Genomic DNA, 26,176 nt, shown 5'->3' with positions numbered 1-26,176 from the left:
CTTTTCTTCGCACACTAATTCACAAGCATGTTATTACCTTGTGCTTCCTCTTTCCCTGGGATGCTCCTTTAAACAAATGTATTTATTTATTTTTTCAGGCCTGCATAAGATAACAAATATAAGTCTAAACATGATTATGAATACAATAGCAATAGCAATAGCAGTTAGACTTATATACCGCTTCATAGGGCTTTCAGTCCTCTCTAAGCGGTTTACAGAGTCAGCATATTGCCCCCAACAACAATCCGGGTCCTCATTTTACCCACCTCGGAAGGATGGAAGGCTGAGTCAACCCTGAGCCGGTGAGATTTGAACTGCCGAACTGCCGAACTAGCAGTCAGCTGAAGTATCCTGCAGTACTGCACTCTAACCACTGCGCCACCTCGGCTCTACAAGAAATGGATACGAATTAAAAGGGAACATTAGGACAGGGACGGTAGGCACACTGGTGCGCTTATGCACGAATGGGGAGAGGTCCATCATGGTAGACAGTTTAAGGCTGAAGCTGTGCGGGGTTTGAGGATGTAACAATGGAGTCAGGTAGAGCATTCCAGGCATTGAACCCTCTGTTGCTGAAGTCGTATTTTCTGCAATCGAGTTTGAAGTGGTTCACTTTTAGTTTGTATCTATTGTGTGCTCCTGTATTGTTGTGGTTGAAGCTGAAGTAGTCATTGACAGGTAGGATGTTGTAGCAGACGGTTCCACCACAAATCCGCGAAGCCCTTATCCGCGGAGACAAAGCGTGAAGACTAATTTGCGCCGTTCTAAGCGCTAAGGAAAAACGCGACCCTACCGCAATGACATAATCGCGGAGGGCAAATTCGCGCATTCCCAAGCACTCAGTACCCTAAACCTAACCCTAAACCTAACCCTAAACCTAACCCTAAACCTAACCCTAAACCTAACCCTAAACCTAACCCTAAACCTAACCCTAAACCTAACCCTAAACCTAACCCTAAACCTAACCCTAAACCTAACCCTAAAACAAACCCCTAAACCTAATCCTAACCCTTACTTTAATTGAAGTCGGCTTTCTGCCGCGGCACCGTTTTAAAGCGCCCTTCTGTTGCCACGCTGTTGTCGTGGCGGTGATTATGCGCGGTGATGACGTCGCGGCTTTAGCGCCGCGATTTTATCACCGCGATTTTGATGAGCGCGGTTTTGTCGTGCCACGGTAGCAGACAATTTTGTGTGCTACGCTTAGGTCAGACCGAAGACGGCGTAGTTCTAAGTTGTCTAAGCCCAAAATTTAAATGAGCTTTCAGAAATCCAAAGCTCCCCTTTTTATGCACGCCAAACTATTTTTTTCCACGCCGTTCCACTGAGTGCCCAGCCTTCTCTGCAAGTCCTACTTCTCTGTCCTGCTCAGATTAGTTTTCCTCTTTTTTGTAATTTATCCTCTTTTTTTTCCTTCCCCAGTGGGCTATTCATTACCATTCATGACAAAGGACACATTGCCACAATGCTGAATTCCTGGCCTGAGGACAACATAAAGGTAATGGGGCTGATTGATATGTTTTTAAAGGGGAGGAAAGAACAAAAAAAATGCCTCTATTTTTTGTGGAATCAGAAACCTATTACAAATGAGCTACATTTTTAAAGCGGGACTGTACTAGCTGCAGAAAGTTTATTAGGACTAATTAAGGATTGCCCTTGATCTTAGGTTCAAGGCTCAGGCCTTGGATAGCAATAGCTATAGCAGTTAGACTTATATACCGCTTCATAGGGCTTTCAGCCCTCTCTAAGCGGTTTACAGAGTCAGCATATCGCCCCCACAGTCTGGGTCCTCATTTCACCCACCTCGGAAGGATGGAAGGCCGAGTCAACCTTGAGCCGGTGAGATTAGAACCGCTGAACTGCAGATAACAGTCAGCTGAAGTGGCCTGCAGTACTGCACCCTAACCACTGCGCCACCTCGGCTCGGATTAGGCGTCTTTGAGCATGAGAGGACAAATAAGTTTGAGAAGGCGAGTGGTGTGGCCCGCCAGCATTCAGCGGAGCTGGCAGCAAAGGCGGACAGTGAGGAGGTTGACGGGGGGAGCATGGGCCAGTCCTGGAGGCTGGGGAAGGCTCGGACGAGGGATCTGCGTCAGAGGCAGAGCAGGGACCGAGGGGGCCTGGCAGTGATCAGGTGCCTACGGCGCTCGACAGCAGTGAGGCAGAGGAACAGCTGGAGCCTGTTCCCAGTGTGCACATGCTCAGAGCTTCAAGAAGAAGAGAACAACTCAGATATCAGGGTCGACTTGGGAGTAAAGTCTCAGGTGGAAGGTGATTGGCCCCTCCCATAGGAAACAAAAGGGGAGCGAAAGGGGAGGGGGCTTTTGCAGGAAACAATTCATTCGTTTGGTTGTTAGATTCATTTCAGGAGTGTGAAGATCTGTCCGTGAATCTCAGAGACTCTGTGCCCAGTCTTTCCTTGCACAGCACCTCAGTTGGAAAAATATTTACATGGCAGCTTTCCAAGATAGATAAGGTCTGTAGTCATAAATATTCCTTTGAAAGATTGTTTGCCAGGCCTTTGCTGAATGGGAATGAGAGGAATTCACATTCATTTAATAAAAGGGGTTTTGTCAGGACCAGGACTCGGCCTCGTGCTTTTTGGGGAAGCCTAGGTCAGAAGAGCAAGGCAATGTGACACCACCTTGTTGTGTGAGGGTCCCTACCTACAGCTAGGTTCAGGTCACCGACAATGTAAGTTACTTTGGGTCAGTTACTCTCAGCCCGGTGGTGGGATTCAAATAATTTAACAACCCTAATGACCAGCAGGGTAGGCGGGGCTCAGTGGTCATGTGACTGGGTGGGCATGGCCAACTCAACATCACTCAGGTCAATGGGCGTTTCGCCTTAGCTGTGACAATGTAATAAGGGTTAACCGGAGAGGCAGTTTCTGTAAGCAGGGCAATAAAGATGAGGCCAGAAACAACACCAGAATGTTTCCTTCCTGCCTTCCTTACAGGATTAGCCCTGTAAAGTGGAAAAAAACAAAAGGAGATTTCTTCCAAGAACCGGTTCTCCAACTGCTTAGGAAGTTAACAACCAGTTCTCCCGAATAGGTGCAAACTGGCTGAATCCCACTACTGTCTCAGTCCCACCCACCTCATGGGGTTGTTGTGGGGAAATAGGATGCCGAAGTAGGTGTGTTTGCCACCTTGACCCAAAGGTGCTTTTTCAGGAGGCAACTGGACTTCCTTGTTTTTTTTTCTTGTGAAGGCATTTCGCTTCTCATCCAAGAAGCTTCTTCAGCTCTAACAGGATAGTGGGGAATGGAAGGATTTATATTCCTTGCAGACAGCTGATCATTGGCATTGTTGAGGCCTCTTGGAGGTTAATCTGTGTCCTCAGGGTCACCTGAGTGGTGTTTCTGGTTCCTGTAGTCTGCAATCTTTCCTCTGGAAATCCATTCCTACTCCCACACCATTCAAAGGGTTGTTGAAAGAAATGTCCTTCTGGGTTCGGCTCCAAGTGGGGAAGAAGACACTGGAGACATGGAGGCTGCTTGGAAAGATGGTTTATTGTTGGACAGGGCCACATGGCTTGAGCCCTGTACAGAAAAGGTGATCACATGCTTCAATATAGGTGGAGAAGAAGCGAGAAGGGCTGAGGAAGGGGCTTGCTAGGCTTTTTATACCCTGTTTAGTCCCACCTCTCTGTTTCCTGTTCCTGTGTAAGAAATGTATTCTGACTGGTTGTCAGACACCCATGGTGCCATGCAGGGGGCTACTCTCTAGGCTGTGATGAGTCCAGGTATAGATGAGTTCTCAGATGCCATGTGGAGAGTTGAGTAATATCCCTTCCCCCTACAGCTGCAGTGAGGAGAAGTCTTTATTATGTAAAGTGGGCTAGCCTGGCCATCTTAATGGCCCATTAGCTGGGGATGGGCAGAAAGCTATAGGCAACTATTCTGTCTTTTAAAACATGTTTCTTTTCACATTCAGAGAAATATTCTGCCTTTTCAATATTTCCTAGGATATTTCATTTTTCTGGGAGAGGGCTGGATGATAACTTCCCACAGGGTATTCATCCCAAATTGTATAGTTAAACTTCTGTAAAGATTCTCAGTCCTCCAGGTCATGGTTGTCCCAAAGGTGTTTTTTTTTTTAAATTGGCAACTGGACTTTCTTGTTTTTCTCTGAAGATGTTTTGCTTCTCATCCAAGAACCGGGATGACTCAGAATCTCTACATACTTTTAGCCACCTTGAGGTGTTTATAAAAATAATAAAGGCAGGATTAAAAAATAAATTTAAGATATAATGAAGATTCCACTTCTGAGCGTGAGTAATTGTGGCTACCTTTAAAAAAAAAAGCAAACAATAACTGAATCTCTCTTGTCTACCTTTAGTAATGTAGAATCGCGGTTTCTAGGCAAAGTTGTTTTTCCCCAACCCTTTCTTTGCATCAAAAGTCCAGCATTTCCATAGTAACGTCTCTCCGTTGTGCTCTGAAGAAGACAGAACTCATCCACACACCCATCAGGACGATTGGCAGCCTTCACATGCCGAATGAATTTTCAAGAACCAAGTTCTAGCCTTTGTAAATGAGAAGCTTGCATAATTAAACAAGAACTTTTCAGAATCTAAGCCAATCAAGCTAAAAACCAGTCATGTGGTTAAGTTGGGGTTTGCGTCTTTTGAAAGAACAGGTTCTGCGGTAGAACTAGGCATATACCCTGATTTTATCAGGATTTAAGATCAAAGAGGGACTCATAGCTTTGTGCTCCCAAGGCTGCCCCGTTCCTGGCCACAAGAGGAAGACTGAAATTCAGTTCAAAAACCACAGCAAAGCAAACTGGATTAGAATCCAGACATCTAATCTGCATTGCAAAATACAGGTGGACATTTAAAATTCAGAAATGGAACATTTTGCTGGATGTGAATGAGAGGAGTTCACATTAGCTTAATAAAAAGGGGTTTTGTCGTGACAAGGAGTCTGCTTCGTGATTTTGTGAAGCCTAGGCCAGAATAGCTGTTTCCAGGTCTGTCCCACAGGCCAGATCTAAGCACCCTTGATCTGGCCTAGAGTTTGATACCCCTGGTATAGTCTCCGGCTTGAGGAGGGGGTTGGACTAGATGACCTCCAAGGTCCCTTCCAACTGTATTATTCTGTTATTCTGAAAGGTTAAAGGTTACTAGAGAGCAAGTCAGAGACAACAGCTTTGAGGAGAAAAATACTAAAGAATATTTGACATTGCTGGGATGGTGATTGATTGCCCACATCCTAAAACAAAGAAATGCACATCAATAGCAAGGTTTTCACTGCATCTGTAGCATGTTTAGTAAGTTAGCAAATGCAAAATATTCAGACCACAAACATATATTCAGGTCAGTGTTGTTGTTTTTTTTGTGTAAAGAGAAGTACTTTTTTCTGCCCACAGCCCAGGCCACAAACAATTATCTGTAGATGCCTTCTCGTGGAATTGATTTCTTCAGTTAAAAACAACGGAGGGATCTAAAGAAATGGAAAAATTGGATTCACATTCATGGCTCTCATTGTTTTCTATCAAACAGCGATACCCATTTGTTTTCAGGAGAAAAAAGAAAACCGCAAGCCATGTGGCACATGTTTAAATCCTCCTGGAGTTTCTGCCTTTAATCATTTGTAATATGTTAATATTTTAAAGGAAATTCCTTGTCAACTAGAGGGGTCTATTTCTAAGTAAACCAGCATCTCTTCTTCTGTTCCAACCAGTCCCTAAAATAAGTAGATGTAAAGGATGGCATATGACAGAATAACAGAGTTGGAAGGGACCCTGGAGGTCTTCTAGTCCAACCCCCTGCTCAAGCAGGAAACTGTAGACCATTTCAGACAAATGGTTGTCCAAGTGGTAGACATTCTACTCCCTCTCCCCACCTGAAAGGAACTCTGTTCCAACTGCCAGTTGCCTTATATGGACATGGCCCATGTGTGACTCATCTGGCCTGCAGGCTGGGAGTTTAGACATTCTACTCCCCCTCCCCACCTGAAAAGAACTCTGTTCCAACTGCCAGTTGCCTTATATTAACATGCTCTGATGCTAAGGAGTTACACATTCTACATTAATTTTCAAACTTTAAGTGTCCATGTATCAAGCCCGATCATAACTACTCATTAATTTTCAAGCTTTGTGTCAATTTATCAAGCCCGGTTCCAAAGTGAAGCACGGGTATCCAACTAGTTATTAATATTTTCACTTTAAAAAAAATAAAGTAACAATGAGAAATCAATTGTCACAAGTAGCTGAGTCAATCCAGAATTTGTATAGGGAACATCATGGACACCAGCCAGTTAACAAGAGCCGAGGTGGCACAGTGGTTAAATGCAGCACTGCTACTTCAGCTGCCTGCAGATCTGCAGTTGGCTGTTCAAATCTCACCGGCTCAGGGTTGACTCAGCCTTCCATCCTTCCGAGGTGGGTAAAATGAGGACCCGGATTGTTGTTGGGGGCAATGTGCTGACTCTGTAAACCGCTTAGAGAGGGCTGAAAGCCCTATGAAGCGGTATATAAGTCTAACTGCTATTGCTATTATCCACCAATGTTTCAGGTCTTGTCAGAGAAAAACTCCATTGGCTGTGCAACAATCCAGTATCCTTCCAAACTGCCTGGTTTAGCACTCCTGCTTAACAAAAGCAACACTTCGTTGAATGCTTTTTTCTTCAGCAGATTCCTCTCTTCACTTTCAGGCTATTGTGGTGACCGACGGAGAAAGAATTTTAGGCTTGGGAGATCTAGGAAGCTACGGGATGGGCATCCCAGTAGGAAAACTCGCACTCTACACCGCTTGTGGTGGCGTTCACCCGCAGCACTGCCTTCCTGTTCTTCTGGATGTTGGCACAGACAATGAGGTGAGAGGGCTCGCTTATTTTCTCTTAGGTCTCTTCTACAACTTTAAAGGTATGGATCAGAGCTACTTGAATATGCCTGTCTATCAGGGGTGGGATTGAAAACTTTTAGCAATCGATTCTCTGCCCAGTTGCTGGGGGCGTGGCCTTCTCGGCCTCCTGCACCACGAGGGAGGGCCTTTTTGCCTTCCTTAGGCTCCAGAGGTTTTCCTTGAGCCTCCGGGAGGGCAAAAACGGGCTCCAGAGGCCCTCCGGAGAGCAAAAACAGGTTTGTTTCTGGACTTCCAGAACTTCTGGGAGGCCTGTTTTTAGCCTTCTCAGAGCCTCCGTGTGGGCCCTGCACTTACCTGGCATGATGAACAGGCTGGGTGGAGACTCCTGGGAGAGGAGCGGCAGGGTGGGCGAGGCCAGCCAGTCCTTCCAACTACCAGTTCAGTGAATCAGATGCAAAATTAGCATCCAGTTCGCCTGAACTGATCCTAACTGTCTGAATCCCACCCCTGCTCTCTATGGAGATTCTCAATCATCCAGGTCATGGTGGTTCCCAAGGTGATTTTTCAAAAGGCAATTGAACTTCCTTGGGGTTTTTTTCCTTGAAAACCTTTCGCTTCTCAACCAAGAAGCTTCTCCAGTTCTGACTAAATGGTGATCCCAATGATGCTTTTTTCAAGAGGCAACTGAACTTTCTGGGGTTTTTGTTTTTTTTTTAAAACGTTTCGCTTCTCATCCAAGAAGCTTCTTCAGCTCTGATTGGATGGTGGGGAATGGAAGGGATTATAGTCCTTGCAGACAGCTGGACATTTGCAGACAGCTGAACATGGATGACTGAGAATCTCCATAGACGACTGAATGGTGGGGAAGAGAAGGATTTACATTCTTTCAGAGTGTTGACAACAACTGCAAAGAATATAAATCAGTGGTGAAATTCAAATTATTTTTCTACCGGTTCTGTTGGCATGGCTTGGTGGGCGTGGCAGGGGAAGGGTACTGCAAAATCCCCATTTCCTCCCGATCAGCTGGGACTCGGGAGGCAGAGAATAGATGGGGGCATGGCCAGCCAGAGGTGGTATTTACCGATTTTCTCAAAATTTCCGCTACTGGTTCTCCAGAACCTGCTAGATTTCACCCCTGATATAAATCCTTCTATTCCCTGCCATTCAGTCAGAACTGAAGTTGCTTCTTGGATGAGAAGCAAAATGTTTTCAAGGGGGGGGGAACCCCAAGAAATCCACTTGTCTTTTGAAAAGCACTTTTGGGACAGCCTGAATATATCATTAGACTGCATGTAGCTTAAGATATGTGTTAGACAGTGTCAACAGTATGTTTGTTTGAAAGCTAATCTCTGGATTAGAACTCTATCTTGAGCATGCTGGGCTTTGGTTTCACATATGAAAGATTGCCCAAAACATACCAGAACTGAATGACAGCCTCCTTAGTGCTTGCAGGAAATGCTGAATGTAGCACAGATACAGCAACAGCTGGTGACCTAGTGTGAACGTAAAACCATAAGGGACAAGCCTAAATTTTGGGCATTGCATACCGCCCAGAGGCTACCATATAGTATGAGGACAAATCATGCATTGCAAAGATCACTTGGACATTGGAGATACTTCTAATGTAATCTATGGAGGCATGCGCTGGCTGAGGAATTCTGGGAGTAGAAGTCCACAAGTCGTAAAGTTGCCAAGGTTGGAGACCCCTGATCCACTACATCCCCTGCATGGATTGCCCCTGTGATTATGTAGGACAGAGGGGGAGGAACCTAACCACCAGATTGCAAGCGAGCAGTCAGACAAGGAGACCCGAACTCATTGGTAGCCTCACATTGCAATGAACAGGGACACACGTTCAATTTTGCGGCTATTGACATTGTTGGTCGAGCAGGCACAAAAACAGCCAGGGAAACCATGAAAAGCCTAGGAAACAGGGCCCTTGTCAGAGTGCTGATTTACCACCGGCTAATCAGGAGCTGAGGACTTGGCAGCTCAAGATAACAGCAGCCAATCGCCAGCAACACACCACTCCAACAATAGGAAGGCACCAAATAAATACAACTCACAGAAGAGCGCATATTCAGTAGAGAGATGTTCCCTGAAGATGGGCTCCAGCCACAAGTCCAAAAGCTCAGAGCAGTAAACCTCTGCTCCCAGTGACTGACCCAGATTCAATCTTGCAAGCCTAAATTGTCCATCATGGGTGGTGTAGGTCAATGATCTTAAATGAAATGGTCAATGTCTATGATCTGAATGAAAAGAAGGACTAGGGGAGACATGATAGCAGTCTTCCAATATCTCAGGGGTTGCCACAAAGAAGAGGGAGTCAGGCTATTCTCCAAAGCACCTGAACCCAGAACAAGAAGCAATGGATGGAATCTAACCAAGGAAAGAAGCAACCTAGAAATAAAGGAGAAATTTCCTGACAGTGAGAACAATTAATCGGTGGAACAAGTTGCCTCCAGAAGCTGTGGATGCTCCAGAACTGGAGGTTTTTAAAAAGAGATTGGACAGCCATTTGTCTGGAATAGTATAGGTTCTCCTCTTAAGCATGGGGTGGACTAGAAGAATTGAAATTGTCTAAAGCAGGGGTGTCAAACTCAAGGCCCAGGAGCCAGATTCGGCCCACGGGGTGCTTAAATCTGGCCTGCAGGCCCACCCTTGAAACAGCTGACCGGCCCACGATGCCTCTGCCAGCAAAAATGGAACTCAGGAGGGCTGTGTGCAGCCTCCTGAGTTTGGTTTCATTGACAGAGGGTTGCCGGATGTGCTGTAGCCGAAAACTGAGCTCCCGGGGGCTACAGGCAGCACCCCCAACTCTGTTTTCACTAGCAGAGAATTGCAGGAGACCGTCGCAACCGAAAATGGAGCTCAGGAGCCAGTTTTCTCTGGCAGAGCGCTCGGACACCACAGGTGCCCCCGACATGAGTGATGTCGAGCTGGCCACGCCCCCCCCAAGGTCAAATGGAACCCTGATGCGGCCCTCAATGAAATCAAGTTTGACACCCCTGGTCTGAAACATTTCAACAAGTTGTGTGATAGTTATTTGCTGGAGCCAAAGGGATCATCTCAATCTTTCAGCGTGAGAGATTGCGATAAAAACTTTCCAGTCAATCAAATAGATGTGACTTTTCCTGTGCTGGTCAGAAGGAAATGCACACATCCCTGTGCGTGACCAGAGGAGATCACATTTCGCCAAATCAAGAATCCAAGCCTCATTAATTTCAGTGTTTTTGTCAGTTTGCACACACCCTGATGTTTGTAATGATATGAGAGCAGTTTCATCTGTTCGCAGTTTTCTGGTCTTCAGCTACAAAAGGATGCAATCCAGCAACTAAATTCCTTGCCAGAAGTGACATCTGCAACTTTCCCCCTCCTTTGTTTTTGGCCAAAAACATACCTTGTGCTATTTGATGTGATCAACTTAGCTAACAAAATGCTCTTCGTTAAAATAAAGTGTTTTTTTTTTAAAAAAAAAACATTGGTAGCGTATTGATTAAAACAATAAAATAACAAAGCAAAGGTTGACTGTTGTAACTTGCGCAAAATGAAGCAATCACAGTCTTACTTGGAGCCACAATCCAATTTTTCATTACGATTCAATCAAGCTTTTTTCTCCAGAGATCTCACAAATAGCTTATATGGTCTCACCACCCTCTAGTAAGAAAAATTAGAAACGGTGTCAGCTGGAATATCTCTCAGGATTTCAAAACTGGATTTAAATTTAAAATTAGTTCTCTCTACTTATGGAGGCTGCAGGGTGACCAGTTGGTTCTCCTTCCTGATCTTGATCCAGCCCTCCCATATGGGGGACCCCGTGGGGTGGGATGCAGGCAGAAGACCTTTGGGGAGCCAGCAAGGTGGGAGGTAGGCCCCACATGTGTGGGACAGAACTCAGAGGGGGTATTTAGCCGGTTCTCACAGGTTCTAGAGAAAATTTTGAGTAGTTCGGAGAACTGGCAAATAGGCTGGCCACGCCCCTGCTACCTCCCAGCTGATCTTCTTTTGTTGCCCTGAACAGGAGAACGGAGCTGGAAAGCAGGTTAGTGGGGTGGGGAGGGAAGGGGGGATTTTGCACTAACCTTTCACCCGGAGTGGGGAGGGAATGGAGCAGTGGTGAAATTCTTTTTTTTACTACCGGTTCTGTGGGCGTGGCTTTGGGGTATGGCAGGGGAAGGATACTGCAAAATCTCCACTCCCACCCCGCTCTGGGGCCAGCAGAGGTGGCATTTGCCAATTCTCTGAACTACTCAAAGTTTCCGCTACCGGTACTCCGAACTACTCAAAATTTCTGCTACTGATTCTCCAGAACCTGTCAGAACCTGCTGGATTTCACCCCTGGAATGGGGATTTTGCAGTATCCTTCCCCTGTCATGCCCACAAAGCCATGCCAAGCCCACAAAGCCACGCCCACAGAACCGGTAGTGAAAAGATTGAATCCCACCACTGACAGAAATGCCCCATTTGTGTCCTAAAGCTGTTACTCTTTAGAGGAAGGATGCCTCAGGTCTTAAACACTTAATGCATCCATTCCGCCTTAACCCAACACCTCTCCAAGTATGAAAAAGGGTCTGATTTCACCCTTTAAGATTCCTTTGAACTTTAGCTCAAAAGGAGAATGAAAAATGTAATCTTCCCTACTTGAGAGGATTCTGTAAGCCACTAATTCTTTGTGATAGGCCCCAGTCATTCCATGATTTCATTTGTTCATTCATCACATCATCTATAATGACTCACAGCTCTTCCTAGACTAATCCACCATGAATTTGGAAAATCCTCAGTTTGGTTTAGTGGTTACGACATCAAGCTAGAAAGTTAGCGACTGTGAGTTCATGTTAGAAATTCTATTTATATATAGCAGGGGTGGCAAACCTGGCTTCCCATTGATTTTGCTGATCAGAAGACCACAAAAATTAACCACATGATCCCAGCACACTGCAACCATCATAAGTATGAACCAGTTGCCAAGCACCCAAATTTTGATCATGTGACCATTGGGATGCTACAAGAAGTTGCGGCTGCCCCATCACTGGAGGCTTTTAGAAAGAGACTGGACAACTATTTGTCTGAAATGGTATAGAGCAGGGTTGTCAAACTTGATTTCAGCGAGGGCCGCATCAGGGTTGTCTTTGTTCTGGGGGCTCTGGGATGGGCGTGGCCAGAGTGGGCATGGCCAGCATGACATCAGTCAAGTCAGGGGTACCTGTGGTGGCCTGAGTGCTCTGCCAGTGAAAATGGGCTCCCGAGCTCTGTTTTCGGTTTCCTGGAAACCCTCTACCAGTGAAAACAGAGCTCAGGAGGGCTGTGTAGTCCTTCTGACCTCCATTTTTGCTGGCAGAGGCACCGCGGGCTGGTCCTTTGCTGTTTCCAGGGTGGCCCCATGGGCCAGATCTAAACCCTCGAATCCGGCCCACAGGCCTTGAGTTTGACACCCCTGTTATATAGAACCACAGAGAAAACAAAGAATACAGTCACCATGTGCTTTACTGCTCAACTGTTTAACTGTAATAGGAAACAGGAAATTCTACTGTTGGCTATGTTCTCCATCTTGTGAAAATAAGAAAGGCGGAATAGGGAGGGAGGAAGGAAGGAAGGAAGGAAGGAAGGAGGAAGGAAGGAAGGAAAGGGAGGAAGGAAGGAAGGAAGGAAGGAAGTCAATGTAAGTTTGTGGTCTTTCCATCTGCAGCAGCAAATTCTACAAAGTAATACTGTGTTTCACAAATGACTACTTTTTTCTGGAAGTATTGTTGGCTATTTCATGATATTTAGACTTAGGAGTTAGTTCTTCTTAGTGTATCCATTTCTATGTGCTCTGCAGATGTGTGGGATTTCAGGTCTCCCAACTCACAATCAGCCGAAAGTATGGGAGCTGAAGTCCACAACATCCGGTGGACAAGTTGAAGGAGGTGGCTCTATTCAACTTCTCCACACCAGATTTTATTTTCTTAATCTCTACCAGGTAGATCTGATCTGTCTCTGCCTGAGATCCACATGTTAACATTTTAGCAGATCCTGTGAAAGCCAATAAATTCAGGAGACCTTCCAGTTCAACCTTCAAGAGATTAAAAGAAGGATTCCAGCTGGATAAGAAGAATTTCTACATTTGAAACTTAAAATGAAAATAAACTCGAATAAGCACGAAATGAAACAGTGAATCACCGTAATTGACAAGGTCCTACGGTTTTCTTAATGGCTTTGTTCTCATTTTTCTGTGGAACGTTTAAAGACAGACAGTAATGTTCAGGTTATTGTAAAGAAGGGGCTGAGAAAAGAAAATTCCAATTTAAGAACTCAAAGCTGTTAATAAGTGCAGGAAAGCAGAGCCAGAAATGTGTCATTTATTAAAAACTGAAAAATGCATGTAACTTTGCATATAGACAGAAAATGGAGTCTATCCATAAAAAAACACTCCTCACAGTATATAACAGTGCAGTGTCTGTGTGTCCTTCTACTTCTGGACTTCAACTCCCAGAATTCCTGAGCAGGCTGGCTCAGGAATTCTGGGAGTCGAAGTCCACAAGTCATAAAAGGACCATCGTTCCCTACCCCCGTACTAGAACAACAGATGTCAGATAGACGTCAGCTTGGCTGTTTATAAGGTTTCATGGTAAATAAAGTAAAAATCAGCAAACTTGATAATGTGACAAAGTTTGCATGAGTCTTAAAATTTAGGAAGAAAAAAGAAGAGTCAAGATTAGATTCATCTACATTAGGGCTGTCAAACTCACAGCCTGCGAAGAGGATGCATCACTCGCTGGCCACGCCTATACCTGGTTTAGCGAAGGGGGGGAAAAGTCGTGTTATGTCATTTGATGATGCGGGTTTGAGCTAGATCAAAGTTTCTTAACCTTACCAACTTTAAGAGGTGTGGACTTCAACTCCCAGAATTCCCCAGCCAACATGGCTGGCTGGGGAATTCTGGGAGTTGAAGTCCACACCTCTTAAAGTTGGCAAGGTTGAGTCAACACTGAGTTAGCTATGGAAGTGGCAAATAGGGAGACTGTTACAGGTAGAGCTCATCTTACAACCATCATCGGGACCATAATTTCCATTGGGATTTGAGATGGAGTCAACACAGACTCATCCCCAACAACCTCTGCCTGTGTTCAACAGTGAAGGGACCCAGGACAAAAAATAAACCATCCTGCAGAAAGCACAGCTCCACAACACAGGAGTCCTTTCAGCAGTTCCAAGAAGGCTCCACACCCATTTGCACCACTCAGACGACCCCTAGGACACAGACAAAACCTCCAAGTGGCCTCAAGGACCCTCTAAAAGGACGCAAATAACCAGCAGTCTGCAAGGAGTATAAATCCTTCCATTCCCCAACATCCAGTCAGAGCTGAAGAAGCTTCTTGGATGAGAAGAGAAACATCTTCAGAGAAAAACAAAGTCTCGTTGCCTCCTAAAAAAAACACTTTTGGGACAACCATGATCTGGAGGACAGAGAATCTCTACAGATTTCTAGCTATGCAATTTGGAATGAACACCCTTGGAATGGTGGGGGAGTAGGAACGGATTTCCAGAGAGAGAGAGAGAAAATTGCAACTTCAGGAACCAGGAGCATCACTCGGGTGACCCTGAGGACACAGATAAATCCCCAAGTGGCCTCAACGACTCTCTAAAAGGATGCAAATTTTCCAACTTTCCAATTTAGTAAAATTTGTATGCCGCCCACTCCCTAGGGACTCTGGGCGGCTTACAGACAGATAAAACATTTAAAAATTTAAAAATAAAGGTACATTATTAAAATTGCACATCATCCATTCAGTGTAGGTGGGGCTAGACATTGATCAACAGCCCCAGGCCTGCCGGAACAGCCAGGTCTTGGTGGCTTTGCGGAAGGCCGGGAGAGTGGTAAGGGTCCGGATCTCTATGGGTAGATCGTTCCACAGGGCCAGCGCAGCTACAGAGAAGGCTCTCCCCCGGGGAGTCGCCAGCCGGCATTGTCCGGTCGACGGTACCCGGAGGAGGCTCAACCTGTGAGATTTAGTTGGTCGTTGGGAGGTAAGTGGCAGGAGGCGGTCTCTCAGATAGCCAGGTCCTAAACCATGTAGGGCTTTAAAAGTAACGACTAGCACCTTGAAGCGCGTTCGGAGATCAATAGGGAGCCAGTGCAGCTCACGGAGGATGGGTGTAACATGGGTGTATCCAGGTACACCCAATATCGCTCGCACGGCTGCATTCTGGACCAACTGCAGTCTTCGAACACTCTTCAGGGGCAGCCCCATAAATGACCAGCTGTCTGCAAAGAATGTAAATCCTTCCATTCCCCACCTTCCAGTCAAGAGCTGAAGAAGCTTCTTGGATGAGAAGTGAAACTTCTTCTGGGAAAAATCCAGTTGCCTCTTGAAAAAAAAAGCATATTTGGGAGATTGCGAGCTGCACTGGCTACCGATCGGTCTCCGGATACGCTTCAAAGTGCTAGTCGTAACTTATAAAGCCCTTCATGGTATTGGACCTGGGTACTTGAGAGACCGCCTGCTGCCAATTACCTCCCAAAGACCCATTAGACTACACAGGGTCGGCCTCCTCCGGGTTCCGTCCACCAGCCAATGCCATCTGGCTACTACCCGGGGGAGGGCCTTCTCTGTAGCAGCTCCGGCAATTTGGAATGAACTCCCCGTGGAGATCCGGACCCTCACCTCTCTCCAGGCCTTCCGGAAAGCCGTCAAAACCTGGCTGTGCCTGCAGGCCTGGGGTTGATGAGTTCCCCTCCCCTCTCGACTGGTATGGCTGTGTGATTTTCGTGTATTTTAATTATGTGTACTGTTGTTTATGTTCCCTTTCCCCTTTGAGTTGTTTGCCGCCCTGAGTCCCTCCTGGAGAAGGGCGGCATACAAATAAACCAAAACTATAAACTATAAACTATTGCAGAATATTTATCGACTCCCTGCAAGTGATTGCAAGACTAAGGCCCCTTAATCAACATGACGGTTTTGTCTAATTAGGCAGCTGATAGTGTTTTTTTAAAAAAAAAACTTCAGTGGACGTGACAGAGGAGAGAAACTTTGACTTCCAATCCAGGGAATCCCCTTTTATGCTTCCTGGTGGAGAAACACAGCTGTGCCTTTCTCTGTTTTGGGAAAACAACGCACAAAACGATGTGAAATGTCAGTGAGAAAGCCCCGTGGGAACAATGTGTCACATGGAAAGATGTTTTTACGTCCCCCGTTTTTGGGGCAGCTGAATCAGCCTATTGATTGAGACACCCATCTCTTTCCTCTTAGTCATCCTTGGTCTGTTTAATTGTCCCCTGGTCTCTGCATCTGCTTCTGTTTCCAGCGTGCGGTCCAGAATCCTGTTTCCCACCAAGCTAAACCAGGGCTTCCTATGAATCATTCAATTAATGGCCGGAGTTATGGCTCTCTTGGAAAAAACAATATTTCAGGCAAAAGCAGGAATTATGTGTCTGTGTACACAGACTGGGATTAGGCCCAAGACAAAGCCTCGTGCAGTGGTGTCCGGGGCTTGGGGATGTGTGCGTCAATCAAATGAGGCAAGATGGTGGACAGGGCTCCCAACGTCCACTCTCCATCCTTTGCTTTGTTGGAAGGAATGTCCTTCTGGGTTCAGTTCCAAGTGGGGAAAAAGACACTGGAAACATGGAGGCTGCTTGGAAAGATGGTTTTAATGGTGAACAGGATCACATGGCTTGAGCTCCTGAACAGAAAAGGGGGATCACATGCTTCCAGACATTGGGTGAAGAAGAGACCAAGATGCTGAAAGTCCCTGGTTTTATGCCCTCTCTGGCCTTTGATCTTGATCTTGTATTCTGATTGGTTGTCAGACTCTCATAGGGCCATGCAGGGGCAACTCTCTAGGCTGTGTTTTGAGCCCAAGTTTGATTGAGCCTTGCTTCTTCCCAGGTGCCCTGTGGTGAGATGGGTAAAGGGCTAATAATATCATGCCTTAATCCCATCATTCTTCTAGGAGGGGTGGGGGCTTCCCAAAATACTTTAAAACATAGCTGCTTTAAACAACATAGCCCCATAGTCAGACAAGCAGAATAACAGAGTGGGAAGGGACCTTGGAGGTCTTCTAGTCCAACCCCCTCCTCAGGCAGGAAACCCTATTCCATTTATTCGCAGGAAAAGACAGAGATCTTTTATGAGCCAGGTTCCTGTTCCTACATTTTCTCTTTTAAAAAAAATAGTATTTATTAAATATTCAACATTTAAAAGACAAAACACAAATTTACACTTGTAGCAGCTTTTCCGTATCGGTATCCATATTTTCCGTAACAATCCTATTTATTAAAAAATCTATTTCTATATCATTATCCTAAGTTATTTCCTTATTTAGATACTCTCTATACATTTATACATTTCTATATTGTAATTTTTTCTCCATTTTCCCATCAAAGATTCCCAGGAGAAACAATTCTGGCTTCAGCTCTATCCTTCGCTCAGTTATCTTTTCCAGCCACTTCCTTTATCTTATGCCAGTATTTTCCAACCTTGGGACAAGTCCACCACATGTGATAGAATGTGCCCTGTTTGTACCCACACCTCCAACACTTTGGCGATCTGTTTTGACAACATCTTAGCCATTCTGACTGGTGATAGATACCACCGGTAGAACATTTCTCCTTGTACGCAGCTGATATCGTTAGTTCCAGTGGTGGGTTTCAAAAATTGTTCAAACCTACTCTGTGGGTGTGGTCTCCTTTGTGGGAGTGGCTTGCCGCCCATGTGACCAGATGGGAGTGGCTTGCCACCCATGTGACCGGATATGAAGATGCCGACGACACTTGTCAGAACCACCTTAAATTACCTCACACACAGCACTGGCATGCATAAGAATATGATGTAAACCTGTTTTTTAAAAGGCATCTTTGGTTTGCGTTAAAACAACTTCAACACACGCAATGTTCTGATTGCACCACAAACGCAGTAGTCATCCTTACCTTTCACAGAGGCACTGAGTTTTATAAATATGAGCATGATAGTGTAGAATAATCATATCCAAGAACCAGTGGTGGGTTTCAAAAGATGTTGGAACCTCTTCTGTAGGTGTGGCCTGCTTTCCGGGTCCACTGGTGGGACCTCTTCTAACCGATTCGGTAGATTTGACGAACCGGTTCTACCGAATAGATGCGAACTGGTAAGAACCCACCTCTGGTTAGTTCGTAGTTCCTACATTCTCGATGTCACTCAACCTGAGCCACCATACAGAACCTTACTATTTGGGGGTTAACTGCCCGAAATGGCGAGGTGGCGCAGTGGTTAGGGTGCAGTACTGCAGACCACTTCAGCTGACTGTTATCTGCAGTTCAGGGGTTCAAATCTCACCGGCTCAATGTCGACTCAGCCTTCCATCCTTCTGAGGTGGGTGAAATGAGGACCCAGACTGTGGGGGCAATATGCTGACTCAATTTGCTAAAAAAAATCTGTAAACCGCTTAGAGAGGGCTGAAAGCCCTATGAAGCGGTATATAAGTCTAACTGCTATTGCTTTTGCTATGAAGATAAAACCATCAATGTTCCTGCTAATGCAGGAAGAACGGTTTTAGCCGGCAGGACAAAAATATCCCGCCGCTTTTCAGGCCGACATTATTTATTTTCTCTTCCTCTATTTTAGGCACTCCTGAATGACCCGCTCTACATTGGTCTCAAACACAAGCGAGTTCGTGGGAAACAGTACGATGACTTGCTGGATGAATTCATGCAAGCAGTTGCTAACAAGTGAGTAGCCGTCTTCTCTCCATTAGCTGCTTCAACCGTGAGAGAACAACGCATGTAAACAAACCAACTTTCAACTTGCAGATTTGAAGCAGAGGGGGAAAAAACGTAGCCACAGATGCCCCTGTGGGTGGTCTGGGAATGACCCCTTTGGATGGAGGGCCTCTTAAGTCATGTTTATTTATGTGGTAGAGCAGGAACAATTTCCTATCCCTGGCGCAGGACATCCGGATGTGAAAAATGTTAGCTCGCATTGGGGTTCTGACATAAAGGCCAGGCCCAGAGATTACTTCTTTTTGTTAAAGTAACTGCTCACAGTTAAGGTGCATCGGAATGATCTTGGGGAAGAGTCGCAGCCAAGACAACCGGCATGTAACTGTTAGAAAAATAATTTCGGGTTCCCAATCGAGCCAAGGTTCGATGCGCAGTGATATACCTGAAAATAAGACCTCCCTGGATAATAAGCCCAATCGGGCTTTTGAACGCATGTGCTAAAATAATCCCTCCCCTGAAAATAAGCCCTCCCCAAAAATGTTGCAACACAGCAGCAGCCATGAGGTGACCACGCTCACCGCCTCCTGCACCTCAAAAACAATAAGACCTCCCTGAAAATAAGTCCAAGCGCTTATTTCAGGGGGGAAAGAAAGAAAATAAGGCCCTGTCTTATTTTTGGGAAACCACGATAGATAGATAGATAGATAGATAGATAGATAGATAGATAGATAGATAGATAGATAGATAGATAGATGATAGGTAGGTAGGTAGGTAGGTAGGTAGGTAGGTAGGTAGGTAGGTAGGTAGATAGATAGATAGATAGATAGATAGATAGATAGATAGATAGATAGATAGATAGATAGATAGATATTAGATAGATAGATAAATAGATAGATATGTAGCAGATAGCTAGATAGATGATAGATGATAGATGATAGATAGATAGATAGATAGATAGATAGATAGATAGATAGATAGATAATAGATAGATAGATAATAGATAGATAGATAGATAGATAGATAGATAGATAGATAGATAGATAGATAGATAGATAGATAGCAGATAGATAGATAGATAGATGATAGATAGATAGATAGATAGATAGATAGATAGATAGATAGATAGATAGATAGATAGATGATAGATAGATAGATAGATAGATAGATAGATAGATAGATAGATAGATAGATAGATAGATAGATAGATAGATAAGCCTTTGGGCCATTTCAGGTTCAAACATACAGATACCTGCCACCCAGAACTGGTGGAAAATGTGGCACGCAGAGGCCAAAAACAGGGCATGCAGAGGCTGAAAACAGGATGCGGAGGCCGAAAATGGGGTGCGCGGAGGTGGCAATAGGCAATGGCAATCCCTGCAGCCTGAAACAGCTGATGGTCGGGAGGCCGATCCAACCAACAATCAGCTTCTTGTGCTAATCGAGCTGTGCTGAAATTGAACAGGCTGTTTGCTGTTTTCTGCAAGGAGGCAAATTGCTGGGAGGCAGAGGCAGATTTTTTTTCTTATTTTCCTCCCCAAAAGCTAGGTGCGTCTTATACTTTGGATTGTCTTATACTCCAAAAAATACGGTAGCTTAATCCCTTCGGTTCACTACTGAGGTGCAAAGGGTCCCTTATATCTTCACTATTTAATACTTTATCTTATTACCAAAAAAACCCACCCCAATATCTAAATCAATGTTTCACAACTACTATATAAACTGGTTGAACTTCAATTCTCCTAATTGTAGGATTTGGAATCCACACATCTGGAATTTGCGGTTGAAGTTGAAGAACACTGGTCTAAACCCACAAAAAACAATTTACAAATAATAGCCCAGCCAGATTATAATTAAAACGTTAAATGTCAACAGCTAAAATATTATTGAATTTTTAAAAATGACAAAATTAGAAATGAAATAGGTGAAGCAATACATCAATTGAAACGTAACAAATTAATTGAAATGCTACTTAGCAGTAAATCAACTGGAAAGCTTCTTAGCAAATAAAAAAATGTCTTTTTTTTATGCCTGCCAAAACAAGATAGAAAGATTGGTCTCCCTGGGCAGGAAGCTGAGCCAGGAGCCACCCGAATTTTTGCCAAATGTGCCTCCAGGAGTAGAAAATAGATTTGCCTTTCCTGACAAATTTCAATGTAAGTTGGTTTATTTGAGACCATATCCTTCAAAAGGTTCCATCCCACGTCATAGAAGGAATTTATATGTCCTCCAGTTGATTCCTGCCAACGACATTCCTCGGCTGATGGGGAGGAAGTTCTCAAATTAAAATAGTCTCTTTCGTGTCCAGTTCTACAATTCCCCAATCTTGGTGGACAGCTATATAAATTGATATCATCCTCATCCTCAATCATCCTCAATCACCATTATGTATGGTTTGGGGATTTCCAAGTGGTCCTCTCTCCTGGATTGACCTCTCTTAGGATTAGAATCTTTAAAGGACTTTTAATAGATACGGTTTATTAAATGCATTGAACCTGTTTTTTCCTTCAAAACATCTCATCCAAGAATCTTAATCTTCTCCTTCTCCTTCTCCTCATCTTCCTTCTTCTACCACCTCTTCCTCCTCCTCTTCTTCTTCTCTTTCTTCTTATTCTTCTCCTTCTTCCTTCTCCTCTTCTTCCTTCTTCTTCTCTTTCTTCTTATTCTTCTCCTTCCTTCTCCTCCCTTCCCTCTTCTCCTCCTCCTTCTCCTTCTTCTCCTTCTCCTTCTTCCTTCCCTTCCTCCTCATCTTCCTCTTCCTCATACTCTTTTCCCTCCCTCTTCCCCTTCCTCTTTCTTCCCCTTCTTCCTCCTCCCCCCCTTTCTCTCCTTTCCCTCCTTCCGTCCTCCTCCTTTTCTCCTTCTTCTCCTTCTTCTCCTTCTTGGTTGACTCAGCCTTCCATCCTTCCGAGGTGGGTGAAATGAGGACCTGGATTGTTGTTGGGGGCAATATGCTGACTCTGTAAACCGCTTAGAGAGGGCTGAAAGCCCTATGAAGCGGTATATAAGTCTAACTGCTACTGCTATTGCTATGCTATTACTGAAATGGTGCCATAGTACCATCACCAGTTATAGCATTGCAGCCAAATAATTAGAACCAAGGTACATAACAGAATTGAAAGGGACCTTGGAGGTCTTCTAGTCCAACCCCTTGCTCAAACAGGAAACCCTATAACATTTCAGACAAGTGGTTATCCGATCTCTTCTTGAAAGCATCCAGTGATGGAGCACTCACAACTTCTGGAGGCAACTTCTGTTCTACTGGTTAATTGTTCTCACTGTCAGGAAATTCTCCTTAGTTCTAGCTTGCTCCTCTCCTTGATTGGTTTCCATCCGTCGCTTCTTGTCCTGCCTTTCAGGTGCTTTGGAGAACAGGTTGACCTCCTTTCTGGCAACTGCTGAGATATTGAAAACTGCTACCCTGTTTCCCCGAAAATAAGACCTCCCTGGATAATAAGTCCAATCGAGCTTTTGAGCGCATGCGCTAAAAATAAGCCATCCCCGAAAATAAACCCTCCTCAAAAAAATCTTGCAACACAGCAGCAGCCATGATGTGACCACGCTCGCTGCCTCTTGCACCTCAGAAATAATAAGGCCTCCCCAAAAATAAGGCCAAGTGTTTATTTTGGAGGTCAAAAGAAAATAAGATCCTGTCTTATTTTCGGGGAAACACTGCTATCATGTCTCCCCTAGTCTTTCTTTTCATTAAACTAGTCATACCTAATTCCTGCAACCCATCGACCCGAGTGATGTCAAGTTGGCCACGCCCTCCCAGTCACATGACCACCGAGCCCCACTACCCAGCTGGTAATTAGGACAGAGAACCGGCTGTTAAATTATTTGAATCTCACCACTGACTGCAAGCATCATAAATATGATTCCGTTGGCAAGCATCTGAATATCAATCATCACCTGACCATGGGGAGGGGTGTGATGCAACGGGTCAAAAGTGCGAAAAACGGTCACGAAAATGAATTGTGGTAGGTCTGTGGTCTACCCAGGGTTCAAATCCACATTTTGAAGAAGAAAACTCACCAAAGATCTGAATTGGAGCAACTGTTCGGCACGTGAATAACATGCCAATTGCCGATCTCGGATTTCAGCTTAATTTGGTTTTGTCTGGTGATTTGCCCAGGTGTCTGTCACGAGACAGAACATTGATGAGTGATAAAATCAAGGAGTCCTCACACACTGTCCTTTCAACCTCATCAATTCAGGAGTTAAGGCGCAAAGAGATTGATATCTCCTTCCCTTGCGGGGGTATTTTGCAAAGGCGGCGGTATTAATTGGCCTGGAGAAGCCCCTTAAGTAATGGTGCCATTTTCTTTGGTTGACTGCCAGTCTTTGATGGGTGATGATGTGAGAAATGGCAGGGGCCAGGCAAAGCACCTGAGATTATGTACCTAAAGCCAGATTCAGCCGTCATGATAAAAAGCCCAGGATAAGGTTATATGTCAGGAAGAGTATCCCAGGCCAGCTATCTGTTATCCGTATGTTTTGAAAACGTACTCCAACAAAAGGTATTTGTTGATGATGTCCGTTTTTGCTGGAGTTGAGAATATGTTGCGGATCTTTTATCACGACGTTTCCTTGGCCGCCTCTGCTGTGGGCAATCTTGGGAGCTGGAAGTAGAAGGCGTGGTGTAGATGGCTTTAAAATCCTGTAAATGGAACAATAAACAGTGACTCTTAGTTCCTGTCTCAGGCACAAAGCCATCTGGGTGACCTTGGGCTATTCAGCCCTAAGAAGCAGGCAATGGCACGTCACTTCGGAAAAAGTTTGCCAAGGAAAATGGAAGAATCTGTCCAGCGGGCACCAGGAGTCGGCAAAGGCTTTTAAAGAGGGAGGGAGGGAAGGAAGGAACTAAAGGGTAAAGAAGGTTGTGTGTTCATGAAACAGAAAAACTTTAGATCTAAGGATGTTATAGATGTTTTATGTTATTTTATTATTTGTCAAGCATGTATATGATAACAGATATAAGTATAAATATGATTATGAATACATGAAATGGATACTAATAAATGGGGACATTAGGACAGGGACGGTTGGCACGTTGGTGCGCTTATGAATGAAAGATGTCTAATTGTTTGGATCTGATGAAGGAGAGAGAGCAGGAGAGGGACAGAGGGAGGGAGGGAGGAAGGAAGGAAGGAAGGAAGGAAAGAAGGAAAGAAAGGGAGAAAGGAAGGGGGTTGTGTGTTCATGAAGCAAAGAAAAACTAGATCTAAGGATGTTACAGATATGAATGAAAGTTGCCTAATTGTTTGGAAATGATGAAGGAAGAGAGATCAGGAGAGGGAGGGAGGGAGGGAGGGAGGGAGGGAGGGAGGAAGGAAGGAAGGAAGGAAGGAAGGAAGGAAGGAAGGAAGGAAGGAAGGGGAGAAAGGAAGGGGGTTGTCTGTTCATGAAGCAAAGAAAAACTAGATCTAAGGAGGTTACAGATATGAATGAAAGTTGCCTAATTGTTTGGAAATGATGAAGGAGAGGGAGGGAGGGAGGAAGGAAGGAAGGAAAGGGAGAAAGGAAGGGGGTTGTCTGTTCATGAAGCAAAGAAAAACTAGATCTAAGGAGGTTACAGATATGAATGAAAGTTGCCTAATTGTTTGAAGCTGATAAAGGAAGAGAGCAGGAGAGGGAGAAAAGAAGAAGAGAAAGAAAAAGGAAAGAAAGATAGGCAGACAGACAGACAGACAGACAATATATTTTTTAAATGTAATGGCTAGAATCTGATGTCACACTAATTTTGTTCTTAAAGGTTTACTTTCTCTGGAGGTTTTCAAGAAATGACTGGACAGAATTTGTCCAAGATGGCAAGAGTATCCTTGCCCCGAGTTGAGGGTTGAATTAGATGACCTCGAAGATCCCTTTCAATTCTGTTATTCTGATTCTGAAAGCAAAACCCAGTCCCTGGTGCTCAGCTACATCTAGCAAAAGTTAGCCCAGAAATAATGGAGTGAGACTTAAGTAAAAGATTAATTTAAATCCCCTCGATCTCAGGAGAACAAAGACCTGGTACTTGTGAGGTAATGAAGCTGTATCAGAGTGCAAGTGGAAACTTGTCTCTCCTTATGGAAAAATTCCATTTGGGTCAAAAAAATTTTTTCTACCTGCTTATCTCCTTGATAGGCATAATCTGTTTGCGAAAAATGTTGAGTTCAGATGAAAAAAATGCGTGGAAATTAAGAGTTCCCAAGGTAAATTCTCCCTGAAGTAAATCTCAAGCCTTGATGATTACCATATTTTTTGGAGTATAAGATGCTCCAAAGTATAAGACATACCTAGCTTTGGGGGAGGAAAACAAGAAAAAAAAATCTGCCTCCCAGCAATTTGCCTCCTTGCAGCAAACAGTCCGTTTCAGTTTCAGCTTCAGCTTCAGCACAGCCTGATTAGCACAAGGAGCTGATTGTCAGCTGTATTGGCCTCCCGACGATCAGCTGTTTCAGGCTGCGGGGATCGCCATAGCCTATTGCCGCCTCCACGTGCCCCATTTTCAGCCTTCACATCCCATTTTCAGCCTCCGCCCACCCCATTTTTGGCCTCCCCGCACCCCGTTTTCTACCCATTCCTCATCAATTGATTTTCGCTACATATAATCTCCCCTCCCATTTTCCCACAATAGAAAGTAGACAGTAGAAAGTGTGGCAGCCTGAAGTCTAAAAGAAAAGACGGCTTGCAAGCATCACAAACTCTATATTTCATGGCTTTCTGCCACATTTTCTACCTAAATTTGGAGCAGGCAAAACGGACCATCCAATCCAGTCTATTTACGCCCGCTTACTGATAATGAGGCTCTTAAACTTATTACAATGCATGATGAAATTAGATTTCTACAGTCTCTTTTTGTATTTATAAGAGAAAGAGAGAGACAATTATAGCATGTATATTTTTCCAGATGCAGCATCATATTTTATATAAACTACTTCATTTTAATCCTTAATAAAACTTAATTTTTGTCCTGTCTGGACTTCTTTAAGAGTATGTGGATATCATTACAGTATTTATACACTTGTCAGATTTATGCCTTGCCTTTCTCCAGCGGTCTGTCATCCTGGCCTATCTCCTTAAACCAGGGGTGTCAAACTCGATTTCGTTGAGAGACACATCAGGATTGTGTTTGACCTCAGGGAGCCAGGATGGGCGTGGCCAGCATGTCACTTGTGTCAGGGCGGTGCCTGTGGCGGCCCAAGCACTCTGCCAGCAAAAATGGATTCCTGAGCTCCATTTTCAGCTGCGACATCCTCCTGCAACCCTCTGCCAGCAAAAATGGAGCTGGAGGAGGGCCGCGCGCTTAGATCCACGGGCCAGAACTAAGCACCCCACAGGCTGGATCCAGTCCCCAGGCCTTGTGTTTGACACCCCTGCCTTAAACACTGTACCAGCTTTTTGCATGCATGCATTCAGCTGTATGCACCCATCAATTGGGAGGGAAATCTCTTCCACACTGTTTACAAGATGGTAAGACAGGTGGCATAAGAGAATTCTTCAGGTATATTTATGTCTGTTTCCTTTCATACCCCATCTAAGCTTTCTTTATATGAGCAGCTGTCTTGCATTCAGGCTTATTTTCTTTTGGGGGATAAATACAGTAATTTGCAAGAAGAAATTGCTAGAAGCTGGAATTGTCCTCAGTTTTCATCTTAAAATTAAAAAGGCGTCAGCAGGGACCAATTTAGAGAACAGTACCCCTTTTCT

The 26,176-nt window shown here is 44.6% G+C and overlaps 1 protein-coding gene across 1 annotated transcript in view; it reads left to right on the top strand.

The window, feature by feature from the left end:
• ME3 (malic enzyme 3) overlaps positions 1-26,176 on the top strand; it is a 118,886-nt gene that overhangs the window by 63,539 nt on the left and 29,171 nt on the right. Inside the window, exons 5-7 of the mRNA XM_087721065.1 lie at positions 1,420-1,495; positions 6,659-6,820; positions 18,393-18,496. Of these exons, the coding sequence (XP_087577191.1) occupies positions 1,420-1,495; positions 6,659-6,820; positions 18,393-18,496 (342 nt within the window). The remainder of the gene's footprint in view (positions 1-1,419; positions 1,496-6,658; positions 6,821-18,392; positions 18,497-26,176) is intronic.

Source organism: Thamnophis sirtalis, unplaced genomic scaffold (assembly GCF_051295495.1).
Source record: "Thamnophis sirtalis isolate CommonGarterSnake01/CBP01778 unplaced genomic scaffold, rThaSir2_p1.2 scaffold_8, whole genome shotgun sequence".
Lineage (NCBI taxonomy): Eukaryota > Metazoa > Chordata > Lepidosauria > Squamata > Natricidae > Thamnophis > Thamnophis sirtalis.
Note: the sequence above shows the minus strand (reverse complement) of the source record. Positions and strands in the feature narration are given on the sequence as shown.